This window comes from Phoca vitulina, unplaced genomic scaffold (genome assembly GCF_004348235.1).
Source record: "Phoca vitulina isolate PV1807 unplaced genomic scaffold, GSC_HSeal_1.0 scaffold52, whole genome shotgun sequence".
Lineage (NCBI taxonomy): Eukaryota > Metazoa > Chordata > Mammalia > Carnivora > Phocidae > Phoca > Phoca vitulina.
In genome coordinates, this window is record NW_022589755.1 from 11,594,386 (window position 1) to 11,614,625 (window position 20,240).

Here is a 20,240-nt window from a genome sequence, read left to right on the forward strand (position 1 = left end):
TTCCGATGTGCCAGGCCCTGTGCTGGACGACGGTGGTGACCAAGATGAGTCAGGCCTAGGCCCTGCCCTCGAGGATCCCCGGTCAGATCCCGGGGAGGACAGACACGGTGATGGGCAGGGGTGTGCCGAGGTGGGGAGAGTCTCTTTAGGCTTTGCTGGATCAGGAAAGGGTTTCTAGAGGAGGGGACATTGGCGCTGGATCCTGGAGGGGCAGGAGGTGCCAAGCAAAGGAGAAGAGCATGTGAGAGGGTGTTTCAGCACAAGTGAAGAAAGGGAGGCATGCGGGAGTATTACTCTGTGTAGGTGCCCAAGAAGGAGGCCAGTCAGGTCCTTGCGGTGGGGTAACTATAAGGCTGGAAGAGGATGAAGTGGGCAAGGCCAGCCTTGGCAGCTTGGACTTTGTCCTGGGGTGGGGTGGTTGTGGGGAGCCATGGAAGGGTTTAGAGCAGGGGAAGACGAGGTCAGAGCTGGAGCCGGAACTGGAGAAACGAGACTGGATGCTGCCAGTAGCCCAGAAGGTGGCTTGAGCAGACACCCAGGCAGGAGAAGATGAAGCGTGGATTAGGGTCAGAGACCAAGGGGACAAGGCAGAGAGAGGTTCGGGAGGCAGAAACAATAGAATATGGGGCTTGATGGGCTATGGGATGAGGGGCTGTCTAGGACAAGACCCAGAGTTCTGGCCTGGGCTATAGGGGTACAGGAGCTGTCCCTGAGATGGGGACAGGAAATACGAGCGGGTTGGTGGGTGGATGACTGTTTTGGGAGAGATGAACAAGGGGTCCTATGAGCTCAACAGGGGGAACAAGACCTTCAGGGAGAGTTCTGGGCTATGGCTCCCTCCTCAGCCCTCCATGTCTGGCTGCCCACATCCCACATCCCTGCAATAGCTCTGGACAAGGTCACCAAGGACCCACCTGCTCCCTGCTGAGGCGTGAGGATATTTCCATCCTCATCTCACCCCAACCACTCCCTCCCACCTGAAATCTCCTCTTGTTTCCTGGTTAGCTTCTTCCCTCTCTGGCTGCTCCTTAGAACCCTCCAGAACTGATTCCCCTTTTACTGCCCACCCCTTTCCTGGGGGCAGTGGCCCTCAGGGCTCTCTCTGTCCTGGTCCTCTGCTCATCCCACCTGTCCACTCTTCCTGGAAAGGTTCTAGTCCCTCAGCTCCAGCCAGAAGTGAGCAACCAGCCTGCTCTCCTGCCCCCTGCTGCCTCCTGGATGCCCCCCTGGATTGCTTCACAGAGACTTTTTGATCTCTCCATGTGCAAAACAGCTCTCAGTAGACGGCCACCCTCCCTGTACACACCAGAGCCTCTTCCCAGTAAAGACACAGCCTCACTGTCCACCTGCTCCTACGGCTAGCCTGAGTGCCATCTTCATCCCCAACTGCTCTACCCGCAATAAGTCCTCTTCAACGTCAGTTACCCTCATGGCCTCTGCCCCAGCTCAGGCCTTGTCTTCCCTGTCCCCAGCCTCCTCTGCCTCCAGGACTCCAGTCTTGCCTCTTTCAGTCCATCCCCCAGGGTCCCAGCAGGCCCTTTCAGTGCCTTAGCTGATCCTGTCCTTCCCCTGCTCAAAGCCCTTTTGTGGCTCCCACTGCCCTCCAGTTCAGTCCAGATTGTATTCCAGGCCCTTCAGGATCTGCTCTTGCTGACTGCTCCAGGCCCCCCAGGCCACTTCCCACTTTGTACCTGACCTTCTGGCCAGGCAGAGGCTTTGATAACTGTGCAGTGGCTCTCACAACTTTGCATGTTTCTTCTGCCTAGCAGACTTACACTTATCCTTTAAGGTCAAAGTCAGATCACCTCCTCTATGAAGCCCTCCTTGATTACCACAGATGGAACCTGGGGGAACTGTGACATGCTGTGTCTGGGTCTCTCCGCCCATTCTCCCTGAGTCCCTTGAGGGCAGGCCCTGGATAGAAATCATCTCTGCTCCAAACCCAGGGCCTACAAAAGGACAAGACCTCAGAGTCTTGGTTGAGGGACTGAGTGACTGTCACAGCTCAGGAGAGCTTGGGCTTCCAGTATTTGGGGTGATCAGTTTTGTTTCTGGTTTCCTGATATAGTTGCTGCAGCTCTCTGGGGCATTTGGGTTTTCTTTTCTGGGTTGGTGCTGGGGCTGGGTCTGCAAAGGGGAGTAGCTGAGAACCCAGGGCCATCTGGCCCATCACGTGGATTAAGTCTGAAGGGGAGGTGGTCTGTGTTAGTAGGGGCGTCCAATCCCTCCGCACCCAGGAATCCGAGCCCGCAGTCCCCTCGTTCCTCAGGACCCAGAAGTTGGGCTCCCAGCTTTCTACTGCCAGGCTGCTCCGATCCCAGCAGCAGAGTCCGATGCTGCCCCCTGGTGGGCGACACCCGACCCTATTTGCAAGAGGCCAAACTAATTAAATACTTTTATTTACAAAGGAACAAAAACAAACCGTCTTGGCGGGTAGGGCCAGGCCCCCACCCTGCGGCGGTCACAGCAGCAGTAGAAGGCGATGATGGAGTGCAGCTCCAGCTGTCTACGGAGACTGGTTGGCGCGCGCCCCCCGCCCCTCAGGCCAGGGTCTCGGCTTTGGGCCCCCGCCCCTCCCCACCCCGGCCGTCCTCCCACCTTAAGGCACAGCCTGCCCCTCGCGCGCCCGGCCCGACGGAGGGGCTGGAGGGGACCGGGAGCCCCTCGACTCGGGGGGGGCGTCCCCGCCGCCTAACCCGGGGCGCATTCACCACGGAGGCCGGCTCAGATGGGAACAAGAGGCCTTTAGTGTCGCCCCCCGCAGCCCCAGCTGCCCGCGCGGCCCGGCTCGGGCCGGGGCTCAGACCGGCGGCGCTGCGGGCGGGGCGGGCTGAGCGAGGATGAGGCGGATGCGCTCCACGCACTGCGCGGCCGCCTGCCGTGTTTCGCGGCACAGCGTCGCCAGGCTCAGGAAGCCGTGCGGCAGGTCCTCCACCACGCGCAGCGTCACGGGCTTGCCCAGGCCGCGCAGCCGCCGCGCGAACATGACCGAGTCGTCCAGCATGGGGTCCAGCGCGCAGGCCTGCGGGACGGCGGGGGTGGGGCACGGGGCAGAGGGACGAGGGGAGGGGCGGGGAGTGGGAGACTGAGCCTCGGCCCGGCATCTCCGCCCCCCCTCGCCGCCCGATCCCCCTTCCCGATCGCGAGAGGAAAGAGCAGCCCTGGTTCCCCTGCAGCCCTCCGGTCCCCGGGCATTCCCTCCTGGTGGCACGCCTCTCCCTTCGGCTGGCAGCCAGGCTACCTTACCACCCCCACCCCCAGCCCTCCGCCCTCTCGCTCCCGGGCTCCCTTCCGCAGGTGCCCCTGCCCCTGCCCGCCCCTGCTCCCCCTGCTCCCCGCCCGGCGCACTGTCCCAGTCTGGCGCTCACCACAATGTGCACGGGCGGCAGGCTCTGTAGCATGCTGTCGGACGCCAGCAGCGGCGACATGAAGGGGTTCTTGACGATGGGCGAGGAGCAGAGGGGCATCCGGGTGGTGCCCTGGCTGGAGCGCCTGGGGTGGAAACCCTCAGGGAAGGAGGCGCGCACGCCGCCGCCTCTGTCCTTGGTGCTCAGCTCCTCCTGTGCCTTAGCGGCCTCGGGTGCGTCGTCTGGGCCAACCAAGAAGTTGACGTCGGAGGGCGTGGAGGGGCCAAGTGTCTCCGCAGACATTGACAGCTCCGGGGTGTTCGACGTTTCAGAGCTGCCCTTTAGGCTCAGGTCGTGTAGGGTCAGGCTCTTGAGGGAGTCTGTGCCCAGCGGGCCCTCGGGCTGGGCCAGGGCTGCCTCGGACACGCTGCGCCGCATTGACTCTGCAAGAGGAGCAGGGGCAGGTGGCCAGTGGGGCCGCAGCTCAGCCGGGCTCTGTGGGCTGGGTGTGCGTGGCGGGCAGGAGAGGTCGGGGGGGAGGGCAGCGGCCTCTGCGGGCGGAGCTGCGTGCTAGGGCTGTGCAGGCCGAGTGTTCCCCCCAGACGCCCGTCCTCAGGGATGCGTGGGGAGCCCCAGGTGCCCCAGGCTGCAGCGCCAAGGGGGAGGTGGGAGGAGTCACGTGGTGGTGGAGGTGGAGGTGTGCGTGTGTGCGCGTGCGAGCGTGTGGTGACCGGGAGGGTGAAATGCAAGTCAGTTTACCTCTGGGAGCCTCAGTTTCCTCCTCTGTACAAAGAGGGGATAAAAATAGTCCTTACCTCCTAGGAGTTGGTGAGGACTCGGTGGGAGGAAGCACTGCTGCCCCCGGGGGGTCACACGCTAGCCTCATGTTTTATTACTAGGCCTGGGGCCTTGTTCCAGCCGCCTCCCTGACCCCAGCAGGGGCCCAGCCAACCTGTGGGGGCCACTCAACACAGAGGGTGTCAACAGTGGAATAGTGAGCAGGCCCACGTGAGCAGGCCACGTTCACAGGGAGCTAAAGAGAGTCTTGGGAGCCTATTCGATTCCCAGGGATCCCACACCTGCAGCCACACAGATCTGCTCTCCACATTGCCTTCATGTTCTTTAGTTTTATCCCTTACCTTTGAGTGACCAGACAAGCAAGTGCCCCGCGGAGGCCGAAGACGCGCTTCGGGCCGCGTGGAGTGCCCACCTTAGCCTCCGCTCCATTAATCTGACCCGACCTACGCTGCTCACCACTGGGGCCAGGACCCTGCCTTTTGCAGGTATCTTTTCTTTTTCAACTCGTCTATATAAATCCACGAAGGCAAGATGCAAGACGATATGAGAGTAACTGCCTAAGTGCCCCGTGACCCAGAGGGTCACCAGAACGGAACCACTGACGGGAGTCACGGGGCGCACCTGTCAGGGGTGCCAGCATCCGCTAGGAGCACCTACTGGGTGTCGGGTTTGTGCTGGGTGCTTGGCACAAATAGTTGCATGAAGTCCTTACAACAACCTCATGAGGCAGGTCCTCTTACCGTCCTCATTTCACGGAGGAGCAAAGCAAGGCTCACAGATAGGGTACCTGGCCCCCGCCACCCCGTAGGTTGCTCGACTGTGGGCCTCTAGGGGCTGCACCTGTCACCTCTAACCTTTAGGGAAAGCCCCAGTGTTCAATGGTCCACGGTTCAAATCCCTTTTGTTTTTGTGTGTATTTGTATCCATTGGAATATCCTAAAATTTAAAAAGTTCAAGTAAGACACACTCAGTTGGAATAATTTTCTGAATAGGAATGGTATCTGTCTTCTTTTGAACACGCACTATTATTCAGAAAATACTGTTGGCATGTTGCAGATAGAAAATGAGTTGGCTGTACTTCAAAATCATTAAAATGTTAAAAAAAATTGTGGGGAAAAAAACAGATCCCTGGATGTTAGTGATTTTTGGCTGCGTGAGGATCCTGCCACCCGCCCGAGGCTGGGAATCTCTCCCACTGACCGAGGTCTGTGCAGTCAGTCTACTGATCTCTCCGACCCCAGGCTCCTAGGCCAGCCCCCGGAGTGGGGCATTACCCCCATGTGTCTCTGTTAAAAGTCTGGGAAGAATCTAGGAGGGCTGGACTCCCCCCACTCAAATCAAGGGATTTGAGTGGCATTCTTGGGATCAAAAATTGGCACATGTGGCAGGCCTTCTGAGTTATTTCCTGGGGTTCCTTTCTGGGATGGGCTGTTTGGAAGGCTACCCCCTATAGTTCCTAGGAGTTCTGAGATGACCTGGCAGACCAGAAGTCCTGGAAATTCTAGCATGTGGAGCGTCGTGGAAAAGCAAGGCTGTGTGGTAGTCCCCAGGGCTAAATAGGGGGTTAGAGCCAGAAGGTGATCTCTGCTTCCCTGAGCACCCGAGGACACAGCCACCCGCCTCCCCCCAGGACTTTCGGTGTATCCGGCTGTCCCTGCTGTCCACCCCGAGTGGGTGTGTGAGGGGAGGGCTTCACTCACCTGCCGTGGGCACTGAGTTCGTGTGGGACTTGTGCCCACTCAGGTCCAGGAAGGAGTGGAGCCACGAGGAGGCGCCCACGCGGAGGTCTCGGAAGAGCAGGGCTGTGTCCCGCCGCACCAGCCCCATCATGCCCAGTGCCTTCTGGTCCGAGTCCGAGTGCTCCTCTGTCTCTCCACCTGTGGAGTATGTGTGGAGGGCTGAGGCCCAGTCTCAACACCTGGAACTTCAGGCCTCTGTGCCCCCGGGGACCCAAGGATATCTGACGGCTTCAGTGGGGACCAGGAGTCTCAGATTTCCCTTCCTGAGCCCCAGGGGACTGGGCGCTGGCCCCCATCCCTGCAGGACTCCAGCACCCAAGCCTTCCCCAGGCGCCCAGCTCTGCGGGTGGCAGCCTCACCAGCATAGGCGCTGACACACTTGGTGAGCACGCTGAGGGGCAGCAGGGGGTCCATGAGGCTCAGAAGGCGGGAGGGCGAGGCGGTAGATTGTAGCATCGTGGCCGGGTAAGCTGCCATGATGCCATCTGGCACCCGCACCCCGTAGGCTGCTGCCCGGAGGGACACGGTGAAGCAGAGGTTCCCGCCTGCGCTGTCCCCTGCGAGGCATATCCGTTCCCCTGTTGAGCCTGGGTTGGAGGGGGCTTGGTCAGCCTGGCAGGGAGGAGCTCAAGCTCTGAGCCAGGAGCCCTGGACTCTCAGAGGTGGGGTATGGGGGCCCCAACCCCGAGGTCTAGCCAACTGCAATTTTAGAGATTGGTAAACTGAGGCAGGGGCTTGGGGGACAGTGGTCGGGGATCAGGCAGACTGAGGATGTGGCGATCAGGAGGCTCTGGGAAGCTTGAGAGGCTGGAGGTCAGAAACAAGGGGGACAGGTGGTGGGAAAGGGGAGACCAGGGCCCATTTCGGGAGGGAGGGGCAGCTGAGGCCTGGAGATGGAAGGGCACAGTTCAGCTGACCATACAAAAGAGCCACATCCCTGTGCCGTGGGGCACGCCGCCACCTTGCCCTGTGCGTCTGGAGAGGTCAGAAGCAGGAGGTCAGAGGAGCTGGAAGAACGGCCTGGAGTGCGGGCCGGGAGGCTGGCAGTGCAGGACAGGGGGTGGAGAAACAGGAGGAGGAGAGAAGAGGTCCTCGGGGATAGAGGGGTGGGGGGATGGGGTGTCAGGGCTAGAGTTGGGGGGCAGGAAGCAGAAGGAGGAAGTGGTTGAGACAGAAGGTCTGGGGAGCAGTGGGGCAGGAGGGGGTGAACAGGTGGCAGAGGGCTGGGCGGGAGGAGATGGCAAGGGAGGCAGGGGGTGCAAGACTGAGGCCTGAGCTCTCTCCCCGCAAGGCACGGGGTGGCGGCAGGACTGGGGAGTGGGTGACAGTGAGGGGCGGGGGCTCACCGAGGAGGGCACAGTGCTCGACAGCCCAGCAGTAAGCGTAGAAGCACTCCTCCAGTGCTCGGGGGAAGGGGGCCTCGGGGGCCAGGGAGTAGTCGATGGAGAGGATGGGGACACCCAGCTCCTGGGCCCAGCACTTGAGGTAGGGCTCATGGGATTTGGAGGTCTGGGCCACGAAGCCACCGCCATGGATGTGCACCACCAGGGACTGTGAGCGGGGTGCCTGCTGGGGGCGTGGCCGCAGCTCCAGGCTCCAGGGCCCCTCGGACTTCACCAGGCTGCTGAGCGACTCACTGTCCTGGGGAGGGGGTGAGGGAGGAGGATGTGGGTGAGGCTGGGGTGGCCTGCCTGGGCCTCACCCCACCAAAGGGATGTGCTCAGAGAGACAGGACGGGGGGGGGGGGGCAGGTGTAAGCAGCGAGAGGTGCGAGGGCCTCTGGGGAGGGGGGCTGTTGGTGCTCCTTGGCTCTGTATCTCCTACCTGTCCTTCACGCAGGTCATAGGAGATGAGCCTGACGAGGACCGGCCCGGGGCCCGAGTGGGCCAGAGGGGGTGAGATGGTGACCGTGAGCTTGGGGTCAGCAGTCAGCGGCATTTCAAAGGCCTCTGGTGGCAGACTGAGCAGGCGGCTTACCCTCACGGTAGCTGATGTCATGTTTGCTAGAGACTGGTGGGAGGGAACAGGAGGGGCGCTGGGAGGAGCTGCTTGCGGCCCCTCGTGCCTCCTCTCCAGTCCCCACCCTCTTTACCATCACGCGCTGTCCCAGGCCTGGAGCCCCGCCGAGGCCTGATGTGGCCTGGGATTGGTCTCTGGGCCCCAGTGTGCCCATCCTGTAACATTGGTGGGGCCTTCATGAGGCCCCCTTCTCACCGATAGCACCTCAATCTCGGTGATATTCCAGAAGGCTTTCCAGAAGTGCACATCTAGGTTCTGTACGATCCGCTCAAACTCCACGCCACGCAGCTCTGGGTCGATGGCGAAGCGGCCGCTTGTGAAGAGCGAGCTGGCGGTCACACCTGGGGGTCGGCAGGGGTGTCAGGGGGCCCAGCGGGAGTGGGGGGGTGGAAGGAGGAGGAGGGACAGGAAGGGAGGCGAGGCTGCAGGCAGGGTCTGGCTGGGACTCACCAAGGCCTGTTTCATTGCGCTTGTAGTGCTCCCCGAAGGACACCAGCCCGATGGAGATGGTCTGCAGGAACGGCCGGATGGCGGGCGTGAACTGTGGAGAGACGCCGCTGGGTCACCCGCTGCCCAGGAGGGACTGGAGGCAGGCAGGAGTGAGGGGCAGAGACGGGGTTTGGGGAGAGACGTGGTCATCCCGCAAACATTTAGTGAGCTCCTACTGTGTGCCAGGCACTGCTCTAGGGGACAGGAAGCAAATAAAGGCGTATGTTCGATGTTAAGGAATGCTTCATGACCAATGCTTTGAAAATTTGAAAAAACAGTAGGTAGAGGGGACACAGACTGACGACTGGGGGGTCAGGCTACTTAGATGGGTATCCGGGAGGGTGCTAGAGGAGGAGCGATCCAGAGGAAGCGAGGGAAGGGTGCTCCCTGCAGAGGCCGTGGCAAGTGCAAAGGCTCTGAGGCAGCCTGTGCTTGGCGGGGGTAACCTGTGCGGCTGGAGCAGAGTGAATGAGGGGAGAGGGGTGGCGGCCAAGGCCAGAGAAGCAGAGGGCGCTCATGGAGGGCCTGAGGAATGTGGATGTGTTCTGGATGTGGGTGGAGCCATAGAGGGCTGGGAGTAAGGTGATGCAGGGATTTCCTGAAAGTCAGCGAGGACAGAGATGAGGCCAGGCGGACGGGGACCAGTTCCTGGGCGGCGGGAAGACAGACAGGAGATGATCAGAGACAGACAGGGCCAGAGATCTTGCGGCAGAAAGGCAGCCAAATGGGGAGACAGCATCTGAGGGAGGAGCCGGGCGCTAAGAAAAGACAATGGGGAGACAGGATCAGAGAAAAAAAGCCATAGGAAGCTGGGCAAGGGGCCAGCAGGGTTCTTTTGTTCATTCAACAAATACAGGCCTACATCCTACTGTGTGCTAGGTACTAGGCTTGGGGGCAGGGGTCAGGGGCGGGGGGGACCGGGCGCTGAGCTAGAGCCCCATACGGGAGGCTTCTGCCCTGTGGGGGCTGACATTTTACAGGGGATATCGCATAGCAGCTGGGCCCTCAGAGAAGAGCTGTCAGGCATGACTTTGCCCCTGGCCAGGGGCCCAGTGGGCCAGAGAGCACAGCGGTGCCTGGCCATTTTGCCTGGAATGCTGGCTTGGGTGGCCACAGGATCACTCTCCGGGGACTCCAAGGTCGTGGCCGGGACACAGGGAGGAGCCAGTTGGCCCAGCTGGGCTGATCAATATTTGTGGGGGGTCAGCTTAGGTGAAGGGAAGTTCCCAGGAACACCCAGGCTGCTCTGTGGGGAAGCGGGGAAGGAAGGCTGAGAGACTGCCAAGCCCACCTGGGGTGGGGGTGGGGCGGGCCTGGAGAGAATCTGGGGGGCTGCAGAGTCACGCAGCTCCAGATACTCCTGCGGGGGGGTTCCCCGATGTGGCTGGGGCCCGGGGGACCCAGCACTGACCTCACACAGGAGCACGTTGGGCCTCTGCTCTGAGTCCCCAGGACCCCCTCCCCCCTCCCCAATTCTGAGCCCCCAAATTACTTTTGCTCTGAGTCCAAAGGCTCCCAGGCTACTTTCCTCTCGGTGTTAAGGTGAACGGTACCCCCCTGCGGGTGGCTGGGGTGGGGCCACCACCAGGTCTCCCTCATGGTCACCAACTCGGAAGTGCTCCTTGGCCTTCCCCATGGCCGGAAAATCCCAAGTTGAGTGAGAGCTCCAGAGGTGAGCCAGAAAGTCCAGGCCGACCGGGGTCCCGTGGAGCAGCTGTGACCAGAGCCCCTTGAGCCTCTAAAATGGAGCTAGCCCCCTCCCTCCTGCCCATGCCTTCGGGGGGCGGGGTGTGACTAAATGGGGTGTGCTCTTGTAAAGAGGCCTTTGAGAACAGTACTAACCACCCTCCTGAGGGGTCTCAAATGATTTCAGAGGACAGACAGGTCACCGCAAAGAGTGGACAAATCTCTGAGTGTGGGGATCCTGGCGCAAAGAGCTATGCAAGTTAACGATGTCTTACTACACGGTGGAACTGACCCAGGGGCCACAAGTTTGAGACCCCCCCAACCCATGCAGCCGCCTAAGCCCTAGACGGCTTCCCCTTTCTGAATCTACCGTCCCCGGAGTCCAGGGATACCACTGTGGTAATCCTACCATGCTGTCGGGCCAGGTGGGGGGCCACCCAGCACCTTCACGGTGGGTCCGGAGGAGCGGGGTGGGGGGCTCACCTGGAAGCCCAGACAGCGGCCGTAGAAGCAGCCTTTGTGCAGAGTGACGTACTCGTGCAGGAACTCAGCAATGAGCCCCTCGTCGCCCTCGAAGAAGAGCCCCCCGGGCTGGTTGGTGGCCAGCAGTTGCTGGGCATAGTAGGCTAGGGCACGGAGCTGGGTGAGGGCGGCCAGGTAGGCCTCGAGTTCCGCCAGGTTGTGGCTGGTGCGGAAGAAGATGCTCCGGCGGTTGGAGGCCACGTAGCGGGACTTGTGCAGCAGGTGCGCCAGGCAGCAGCGGGCCGTGTGCACCAGGCTGCGGTACCCGTTGGCCGGCGTCTCGGCGTCCAGGTCGAAGAGGTGCGCCACACTCAGCAGGCGGCCCAGGGCCGGCTCCAGCCCCAGCGCCTGCTCCCGAACCCCCGCGAAGACGCCCGACAGCCGTCGTGCTGTCTCCCCGGGGCCCTGGCTCGAGAAGAAGGCCATGTTGTCTTCCGCCAGAGTCACCAGCGACTGTGTCATCGTGCGCAGGTCCATGCTGTGTGTGAGCCGCGAGGCTGCGGGCGAGCGGGGAGCCCCCATCAGGCAGGGTTGGACCCAAGGGTGGAGTCTAGGGCCCCTTCCTTTTTCAGACCCAGGAGTCCAGGCCCCAGACTCCTCTTCTCCGTGCTGTCTCCTACGTGGGACTCTTCTTGGTTTCCTAGCTCCACGCCTCTCCTACAACCCCGGAGTCTATCCACCCCTCTGCTTCCTTCCAGGGACCCAAGAATTCAGGTAGCCATCTCCACTTGGCTCTCCTGGGGCCCAGGATGCTGAGGTTCTCTGAGAGGTGTGGATCCCAACTAGGTCCCCCCTCTCTCAGGACCCAGGGGTTCAGGCCCCCATCTCACCTCCTTCTCAAGGCCCCAGGCGTCACCCACAGGCCCCTCCCCTCCCCCAGTATTTTGGAGAGCTCAGCCCTCAGCCCACCCATTCCCATCTACCTGGTGGTGTCCCAGGATCCTGGTCTCAAGCCCAGTTCTCTTCTGGAACCCAGTTCATAATCCTAGCCTTACTTCAAACTGAGGAGTCAATCCTGCCCCCTCCTGGTCCCTCGGATCTGGCTGTGGAACCCCCTCCAAGCTCCAGCTGCCTCCCTGTTCCTCTGTGGGATCCCCACAAGTCGGTCCCACTGCTCCCCAGCTGGGTCTCCTGGCCTTCGGGCCTCTCCGCTTGGCTTAGACCGCACGGGCCAGCCCCACTCCCCTGCCTGGAACAGCTGCCTTCATCTCTGCTGTTAGCCTTGAGCTCGCTCTGTGCCACACCCACGCTAAGAACTTTCTCAGTTAGTGCTTGCTCACCCCAAGAACCCGACTGCCTCCATTTACGTTTCAACTGTTATCGGTAGCGTCCCCATTTTACAGGAGAAACTGAGGCTCAGTGGTGTTCAGCAAGGAGCTGAAGCTTGCATCGAAAGTGGCCGCGCAGAATTCAAACCCAGATCTCTGGGTCCAGAGCCATTACTTAAACGCTCGTCTCCCTCCCAGGGCTCTGGAAGCTGGGTCTCTAGCTATGGCCCTCAAAAACTTGCCCTGGACAAGGCCCGACTCCCCACACTTCAGGGTCCCTGGTGATCTTCCCTCCGGGGTCCTTGCACTGTCACCCAGGCCCTGGACAAGCTACCGTTGTCCCCCCTTGGAGACGGCGCCCTCTGCTCTGGAGACTCCTCTCTCCTGAAGCCCACTCAGGACCTTGCCTGGCTTCTGCCTCATCCCCCAGAAGGTGTCTCCCCTCCCTTCCAGGACCTGGAGTTTTAAAGCGCGCCCCGTTCCTGTCTCTTAGCAGACAGTGCACTCACCCCTCCCAGACCTCTTCTGAGCTCCCCCACGCTGAGCTGCGGGCTGGGCTAGGGCTGAGTGTGGCGAGTGCCAGCAGAAGCCTGGGGCCATAAACCGGCGGGGAGGGGCAGAGCCTGCCCAGGGTGTGGCCACCGGCCCCACCTCCCACCCAGAAAGGCCAGGGAACCCACGTGCTGTAAGCACAGCAGGGAGCCCAACTCCCCGCGCCCTCTGCCGGTCCCGGCCCCCGCTCAAATGCGAGTCCTTGTCCCAGGCTCCTCTGCCTTAGAACCCCGGAGTCCAGGGCCCCAGCGCCTTCCTTGCTTGGGTCCAGGAGTCCAGACACTCAACCCCCTCAATAATTAGAAACTGAGGTACCTAGCTTTCCAAGCCTCTTCTCTCTTAGGAGCCAGGAGTCTTAGCCTCAGTGAGGAACAAAGTGTTTCTTCTCACCCAGCCCGGCTGCCCTCCCTCTCCCCAGGGTGGAGCTCAGAGAGCAAAGGCCCCGTGATCTCAGCTCCCGTCCCTCAGGCTGGCCCTGGTACAGCCGGCCCCAGCTGTTGGGGGGTGGGGGGGAGAGAGGGTAGCCAGCCCTGCCTGTCCCTCCCGAGGGCACAAAAGCCGATTAAGGGTGGTGCCAAGTTCAGCTAGGGGTTCTGAGCCACACACGTCCTACTGTGTGGTGTTCCCATACTGGGCACCTGCCACTTACCCTTCACAGGCCATCCTGCTGTGACTGCCATCCCCGCCTCACATATGGGACACTGAGGCTCCAAGAAACACTTTACCTCTGTTATTCCATGTGCTCCTTACCTGGCCAGCTGTTTCTCACCCTTCAGGCCTTGGCCCTCCCTAACTACTCCTCCCCACCTAAGACCCACACCCCCATCCTTTCTGCCATCAGACTTGCGTTTCTTCCTAGATTTTTACACACTTGCAATTAGACACGTTCATTTACAGGTTTGTTGTTTGTCTCCCCCCAGGGACAGAACCAGACTTCAAGGAGCTGTGAAGCTGATACGTGTAGAGGTGGAGCTCTTTAGGAAAAAGGATATAAAATCACAAATACAAACTTAGGGACAGGGCTTTGGAAGGGGTCTGCACGAATGAGAGGACCTAAGGTCATTTGCTTGGCTGTAGGTGAATCCTCTGTCTCTCCTCCCTTTTTTTTTTTTTTTCAAGATTTATTTATTTATTTGAGAGAGAGCACGAGCGGGAAGTAAGAGGGAGAGGGAGAGACAATCTCCATCAGACTCCCCGCTGAGCGGGGAGCCTGATGCGGGGCTTGATCTCATGACCCTGAGATCACGACCTGAGCCGAAACCCAGAGTCAGATACTTAACCAACTGCACCACCTAGGCGCCCCCATTTCTCCTCTTTGATTATCATGCCCCCTCGGGCAGGGGGGTGGCCCCAGGGCTCATCATGGGGTCTGGCACATAATAGGTACTCAGCAAATATTTGAAGACAGAAAGAAAGCGTGAAGAGTCAGAGTGGGGGCAGAAGCAGGTGAATGGGAGCTTGGGAGAGGACCACCCCTCCCCAGGGCAGACAAACAGATGAACAGACAGAGGCCTCTGGAGACAGCACTAAGGCTTGGTGGCCAGGTGAGCCTGGATGGGCGGTGGTGAGGAAGAGGCTGAATCCCAGGCCTTCATGATTCCAGGGCCCTGCTCTTCGCCCTGTTCTAGGCAGCTCCCTGGGGGCTGAGCTGGGTGGAGCTGGGAGGAAGGGATATTGAGGTTGCCCAGAAACTTGCCAAGAATCTCAGGCACAGGGCACTGGGGCAGAGGGAGGCGCCCAAGGCCCATAAGCAACAACTGGGATAGAGGTGGGACCCAGGGGGGTTCTGCTGCCTGGCGCCAGCCCTTTGCCCTAAAGAGCCACAGGACAGCCAGACCCAGCCTGGATTCTGGCCCCTGGGGAATGAGCAGGGGTGAGAAGGGAAGCAAGCTCAGGGAGGATGGAGGAGCAACGACCAGCTCTGAGGCCTGGGAGGGGCAAGGGCTTCCGAAGGGGAGAGGCCTGCAGCGCAGATGCGTGCCAGGCACTGTAACTCATTTTGTCCTCTCCATAGCCCAGGGGCTAGGGACCGTCACCACCCCTTTTGGCAGTGGAGAGAAGCGAGATGCCGAGGAAGACGGGGCCGCCCACGGTCACAGGACCCGCTAGGATGGCTCAGCCGGTCTCTGCAGAGTTTCTGCAGTGTGTGTGTGGGGGGGCTCCTTCTCTCCATCAGGTCTCAGCTGCCCGCTTTCTGGGTGGTCAGGTGTGAGTGTCTTGGAGGCTCACACACAGATGTACATATGTATGTGGGTACATGTCATGCCTAGTGTTTGCCTGGCCTGTGTCTGTGGGTGGGTGACATTTTTTCCCCAGTCTGTGCGTTTGTACGTTTCTCCGTATGTCTGAGGGCATGTGTGTATGTATGTGAGTGTATCCGTGTCTGTGTTCTTCTTGGCCCGTGAGATTGCACGGGCAGGTGTTTGTGTGTGTATGGACGTATACACTCATTATCTGTGTGCCCCCCGGGTGTGTGTGTGTGTGTGTGTGGCCACTTCTTACTCTCATCCAATGCATCACAAAGTTCTGTCCACTCTGCCTGCCCCCGCAGAAACTTCTGGAATCTGGCCCTTCTCCCACTTCCACTGACCCCTCATCTAGAGGATTGTAATAAATCTTTATGTGTCTCTGATTTTGCCCCCTTCAATATCTTTTCCACATAGCAGCCAGAGGATTTTTCTAGAACTTCAGTCTGGTCACACACTCCTAACCCTGCAACACCCCCCAGCCTTGCTCTCAGGATAAAGCCCCCAATCCTGGACATGGCCTGCCAAACCAGGTGCTATCTGGCCCCCTGCCCCCCCGAGCCCCCTACTCCTCCCCTCCCTTGCTGAGCTCCCTCTGTGCTGTAATGAGCCACTTCCTTGAGCCTCAAGGTCTCTGCCTGAGCTGTTCCCTTCGCCTCCCTGCCCCCCTTGCCCAGCAGTCAGCACTTGCTCATCCTTGGGTCCAATGTCACCTTCCTGGGAAGCCTCCTCTTACATTTTCCCAGGACTTTCCCTCTTGTATTTGCCAGTTTACAATTATATCTGATTTGTGGGATTATTTGATTGATATCTGTGTCCCCAGCTCAAATGTGAGTCTGTCCTCACCACTAAGAGTCCAGGCCTGACACAAGTAAATGCTCAGTGAATGTCTGCTGAACGAATCTGTGAGACTGGAGCTTTCTGGGCCCATAATCAAGGCGGGGTGGGGGGCACAGAGCAGGTTTGAGTTCACACACCCCTGCCCTCACCGGCCAGGTAAGGAAGCCCAGGTGACCTTGCTCCCTCAGAGCCTCAGTGTCAGCATCTCAGAAATGGGGTGATCACAATGACACTAGGTCATCAGTTCCAGGCAAGATCAACCTGATGACTAGGACTGCTCCAGCCAGCCTGGATGTCCTCGGGGCAGGGGCAGGGTCTGATTCACCCTAATGAGGCGTGGCACCAGGGCAGAGCCTCAGGAAATGACAGCTGGATCTCAGAGTTGAGTGGAATGAGCCTTTGTGAGTAGGTGGGCCCTTGGGTTTGTGGGTGGGACTGGCTCAGCCTTGTGCAAGGCACCCGACCCAAGAGGATTCTGACTCCTCACGACAAGCCTAAGGGCAGCACGTTTATTATTATCCCAGTGTTACAGTTTGTACATTCCTTCACTTACTAATTCAATAAATATCTGAGTGCCTCTGTGCCTGGCATCTCAGGCTATGAAAATGTGCGGTAAACAAGGCAGACAGGGGCCCCCTCTTAGGGAACTCACTGCCTAATGGGGAGTGCCAGTAATGAGAACCTCCAGCCCTCAGGCAGGCTTGCTCTGTGCCCGTGTCCACTGGGCTACACTCACTCAAACCTCACAACGGCCCTACGAGACAGGGAGTCCTATCACTGTGCCCATTTTACAGCTCAGAAAGTGCAGACAGGGATAGAAGCCTGTTGCTCAGTGTACCACGGTTTATGACCCCAGGAACCGGGCCACCAACGCCCACGTTTTTAACTTCGGTCTGTACTGCCGCTGGGCACACTGTCCTGCTCGTGAGGCTGTGTCTGGTAGTATGACAGTGAATGCCCTCAGGTCCCAGCCTGAGCTCCGAGCCTGTCTGAGTCTGCACGTCTGCATGTGTGCGTGTGTGCGAGCGTGCGCGTGCTTGTGTGTAGCCAACTCCAGTTCTGTCTTTGGCGAATGATGTTGCCTAAGGCAGAGAGAACAATGGGCTTGGGGTCTCTAGGGCCTGGGGGCTACATCAGTTTCTTCACAGGAAGGAACTTCCCATAGGTCCTCACTTGGCTTCACAAATACTCATCACCTAGCAAGAACTTAATGTGTGGTCCTGCCTGGGGCTTGCAACACCTCTGGTGGTCTGTCGGTCTTTCTCCAGCTTGCTGAGATCTGTAAATAATGTGATACCTTAGAAACCCAGTTGACAGCCCTCCCTTCTTTGTGCCAGGGAGGTTGTGGTGGTCTGAAGCCTATCCAGGGCTTCCTAGTCCTAAAAAGGGGGGGGCGGGGTCAGGAAGTTAGGCCCCAGTGGTGCTGGGCTGAAGCAGGGGGGCTGACAAGGAACCGGAGGCACGGATTGAATGAAGGATGGGAGGATGGACTGTTTTGAGCCATACTGGCCCTGGGGCATTTCCCACTACGAGGCACCCCTTCCTCCTACCTTTTCCTGACAGTAAATGCCCTCGAAACTTCCTCTTTGAGCAACAGCTTCTAAACTTCTCCATTATCCTCTCATGAGTGCTGGGGCCCTGAAAACCGGCGCTTGAACCATTTCCCTGGTAGGAAACACTGAAGCCAGGAATTGCCCCACGGTCACACAGCGAGTACGGAGCCGGACCGGGAACCCTAGTCTTGGAGACTCGCATTCTGACACTCTTCCCAAGTCGCTACTGGGGCGTCCGGTAGTCTCTATGCTGAGGGTAATATTCCACTCTCACATCACCCATTCTCACAATGGATCATCCCCGCATCCCCTCGCAGGGCGGCAGTGGGCCAGCCCACGGGCTCCCCCACTCCTCGGGGCAGTGGGTCCGTCCACTCAGTCCCCAGTTCCCCGCAGGATGTCGAAGGTTCCTTCCGTTCTGCTGCCGGCCCCCGCGCTCACCTTTGGTTTTGTTTTTTCGCCACCGCCGGCGGCTACGAGTCTTGGACCCCTCTTTGGCCCTCTTCGAGCCCAGGGCCCCATCGGCCCTGGCTGCCCCGCTTTCCCAGCCAGACTCCATCAATTCTCCGCGGTCCCCACGCGGGGGCCGATTCCAGCCGCCAGGCCCCGCCGGGAGAGCCAATCCTCGCCGCACACCACCACCGGGCCCCCATACCACCCAATCCTGGGCTTGCTCCTCTCTGGGTCCCGCCCTCTGACCAATCCGGGCCTCACTTCACTGCCGGGTCCCGCCCTCAAACCCAGGGGGCCTAAAGCCTGGCCCCGCCCCCTCGCACACTTTAAAGGGCCCGTGACCAACGAAAATGCAGCCCCGGAGGCGGCGAGAAGTGTCCTTCGGGCAGGACTAGTGGGGAGTCCCGCGGGGGTCACCCCAGAAGGGAAGCCTCGATCTTCTCACATGCGGGCTCTCAGCCTTGCTTTCCCACTCACCTTCCCAAGTAGGGATCCCCTAGAACGCGACCCGGCCCGCCTGCTGGAAGGGTAAAGCGGGGCGCCTCTGAGCCTCCGCCTCGGGGGGGGCGGGGCGGGGTGGGCCAGGTCCACCGGCAATTCAAAGCCGGGGCGGGGCGACAGCACTGGAGGCGTGGCTCTGCCTGCGAGCCGTTGGGGAAGGAAGCCCCGCCTTCTTCCTGCCTTATTTGTCCTATTGCTGTCTTTCTCGGGATTCTTTTCTCTGCCTTCTCCCTCTCCCAGAGAATGGAAGGGCGGGGGAAGGAGAATGCTCGGCGCCTGCGCGCTAGCCCGAAGCCGCGGATCGGCCCGTCGAGAGCGACGGTAGAGGGCCTGGCGCGTGCCTGGGAAAAGGCGGGAAACGGAAGAGGCTCGAGGCTCGCGCATGCGCACACAGTCAACTGCGGACGGGGCGTCGGGGGAGAGGCGGGCGCGTTGGTGTGTGGAGCGCGTCCCTTGAGACAGGGTTCTGGAGCCTACAGAAACAGCTCTTCATCCTCAGCGCCAGAAAAAACAGACCTCAAACCCTCCCTTTCCATCCTGACCCCCCTCCTGAAGCACACGAGCAGCACACGAGCAGCCCTGGTCCTGAGAGACATCATTACTCTCTTCACAGCCCTGAGAGAGACGGCCCAGCTCTTCCGGGAGGGACCGGCCTCTCAGCGGAGGCCACCATTGCCGGCCCTTCGGACGACCCGGCCGTCCCGGAGCCCCTCAGCTTCTGGACCGGGGCTGCCTTGGCTCCCCTCGGGCTGCTTCAACAACTAGCCCCTCATTCCACGGACGAGACTTTGCGTCCCCCTTCTGCCTGAGCGCTGTGGAGCTGGAGCCTGCCCTCCCCCAGGGCCACCATGGCCTGCGTCAGAGGGGGAAGCAGCGCTGGCGGCGTAGCGGAGTCCCGGGCCCGGCCCCCTCCCATACTGCTCGCCGCAGCTCTCCCTTCGTCCAGCCGCAACCTTGCCCGAGACTTCCGCAGACCCCGCAGCCCCTCCCCCACGCCACCCTTCCTGAGAACACAACCCCCAGGCCACCGAGCCTGGCTGGACTGGAGGCGGCCTGGCAGGGGAGCAGGTGCCTCCCTGCCCGCCCGGGGCGACCTGGAGAGCTCAAGGATCCCCGAGGCCCGATTTTCCACCCAGTGGGGGTGGAAACGCCGTGAGGGTAAGGGTTTACGTGTAGCACCAGGTGGCTGGTGCCTAAGGCAGAGGGTGCCCCGGGGCTGTGAGTTTGGGGACCGATGGGTGAATACTGGCGGGGGTTGGGGGAGGGTGGGAGCTACTCTCTTTCCTGGCCCGAAGCTCAGAGCCCTGTCCCACTTCTCTCTGATTTCCCCCAAATCCTCCGTGGGGAGGCAGCCTGGTGCAGGGAAGAAGTCACAGCCTGGCTCTGCCACTCCCGATATCAGCCCTGCCTCCTGCAAGGTCTTTACGTCTCCAGGCCTCAGCCTCCTCATCTATCAAATGGGGCTGTTGATCTTTGGAAGGACTGGTGAGGGATCCCCAGAGCCAACCTGACATACGGGCAGGCCTTAGTTCCTCTCGACTGAATGAATGACCGTCTCTGGGAGGCTCATTTCCTCCCACCTCAAACTCACCTGTGTCCCTGTAGTGTCTGTGATTCTGGCTGCCAGTTTTCTTCCCATGTGCTGATGTCCCCCCATACCCTGATGCCACTTCATGTTGCCCCTTGAAGGCCAGCTTCTTTCCCTGGGCCACTGTTCCACCCCTCTTGGGTGATGAATTGCTCTTTAATGGAGACCCCACATCTGGTTCTGAGTCCGAATCTGTGACCCACTCATAAAACGTCCTCCACTCTGAGGCTCGTCGCTGTGTGGATACTCGGTGTAGTTTTGAGAGAAATCCCCACTCAGTCGAAGATCTCAGCTGGGATTTGGCTCCTCGGGCTGGAACTCTTTGCTGGGCTATAGGGTCTGACTGTCTCAGTCTCTCGTGGGATATAGATTCAGTCTGGGCAGGTGATCCATTTTTGGGTCCCGGTCTAGGCTGGGCTGGAGGTGTTAATCCAGCTTCTTGTTGATCTGGAGGTTGCTGCACTGGGCCAGGTCCTGGCTGGGCAACATGTGCCTCTCTCAATTCTGGCTCCTGTTGAGTTTCAGATTCTTTTCCTGGCCCGGGTCCCTGCTGGGAGGCGGCTTCCTGTTGAGAGGAGGGCACCCGGTGCACGGGAGGTGATTGCTGTGGTGCAGGCTCCTGCGGGGCAAGAAATTCCT

General features: G+C 60.2%; 1 protein-coding gene across 4 annotated transcripts; it reads right to left on the bottom strand.

The window, feature by feature from the left end:
* Nucleotides 1-1,693: 1,693 nt before the first annotated feature.
* On the bottom strand, nucleotides 1,694-18,047 carry LIPE (lipase E, hormone sensitive type). 4 transcript variants are annotated; one of them, XM_032388454.1, is made up of 10 exons: nucleotides 17,990-18,047; nucleotides 10,562-11,097; nucleotides 8,354-8,444; nucleotides 8,099-8,244; nucleotides 7,709-7,894; nucleotides 7,231-7,525; nucleotides 6,244-6,471; nucleotides 5,846-6,022; nucleotides 3,369-3,790; nucleotides 1,694-3,022 (listed from the first exon to the last, which is right to left on the bottom strand). In XM_032388454.1, exons 2-10 carry the CDS (start codon nucleotides 11,075-11,077, stop codon nucleotides 2,801-2,803), a joined length of 2,283 nt encoding a protein of 760 aa, XP_032244345.1. In that variant the 5' UTR covers nucleotides 11,078-11,097; nucleotides 17,990-18,047; the 3' UTR covers nucleotides 1,694-2,800. The 4 variants fall into 4 exon arrangements, with proteins under 4 accessions (XP_032244345.1, XP_032244341.1, XP_032244344.1 ...); XM_032388450.1 differs by lacking the exon at nucleotides 17,990-18,047 and adding an exon at nucleotides 17,501-17,649; XM_032388453.1 differs by lacking the exon at nucleotides 17,990-18,047 and adding an exon at nucleotides 12,736-13,008.
* Nucleotides 18,048-20,240: the final 2,193 nt, after the last annotated feature.

Bases quoted from the DNA above. Each gene is read 5' to 3' on its own strand.
- LIPE (XM_032388450.1), bottom strand. From the start codon at position 17,618: ATGGAGTCTGGCTGGGAAAGCGGGGCAGCCAGGGCCGATGGGGCCCTG. The intron at 7,895-8,098 runs GTGAGAAGGGGG...CCCTCCCACCAG, and splicing joins CCGAGATTGAGGTGCTATCG to TCTCTAGCAAACATGACATC. The intron at 7,526-7,708 runs GTAGGAGATACA...CCCCCTCCCCAG, and splicing joins ATGACCTGCGTGAAGGACAG to GACAGTGAGTCGCTCAGCAG.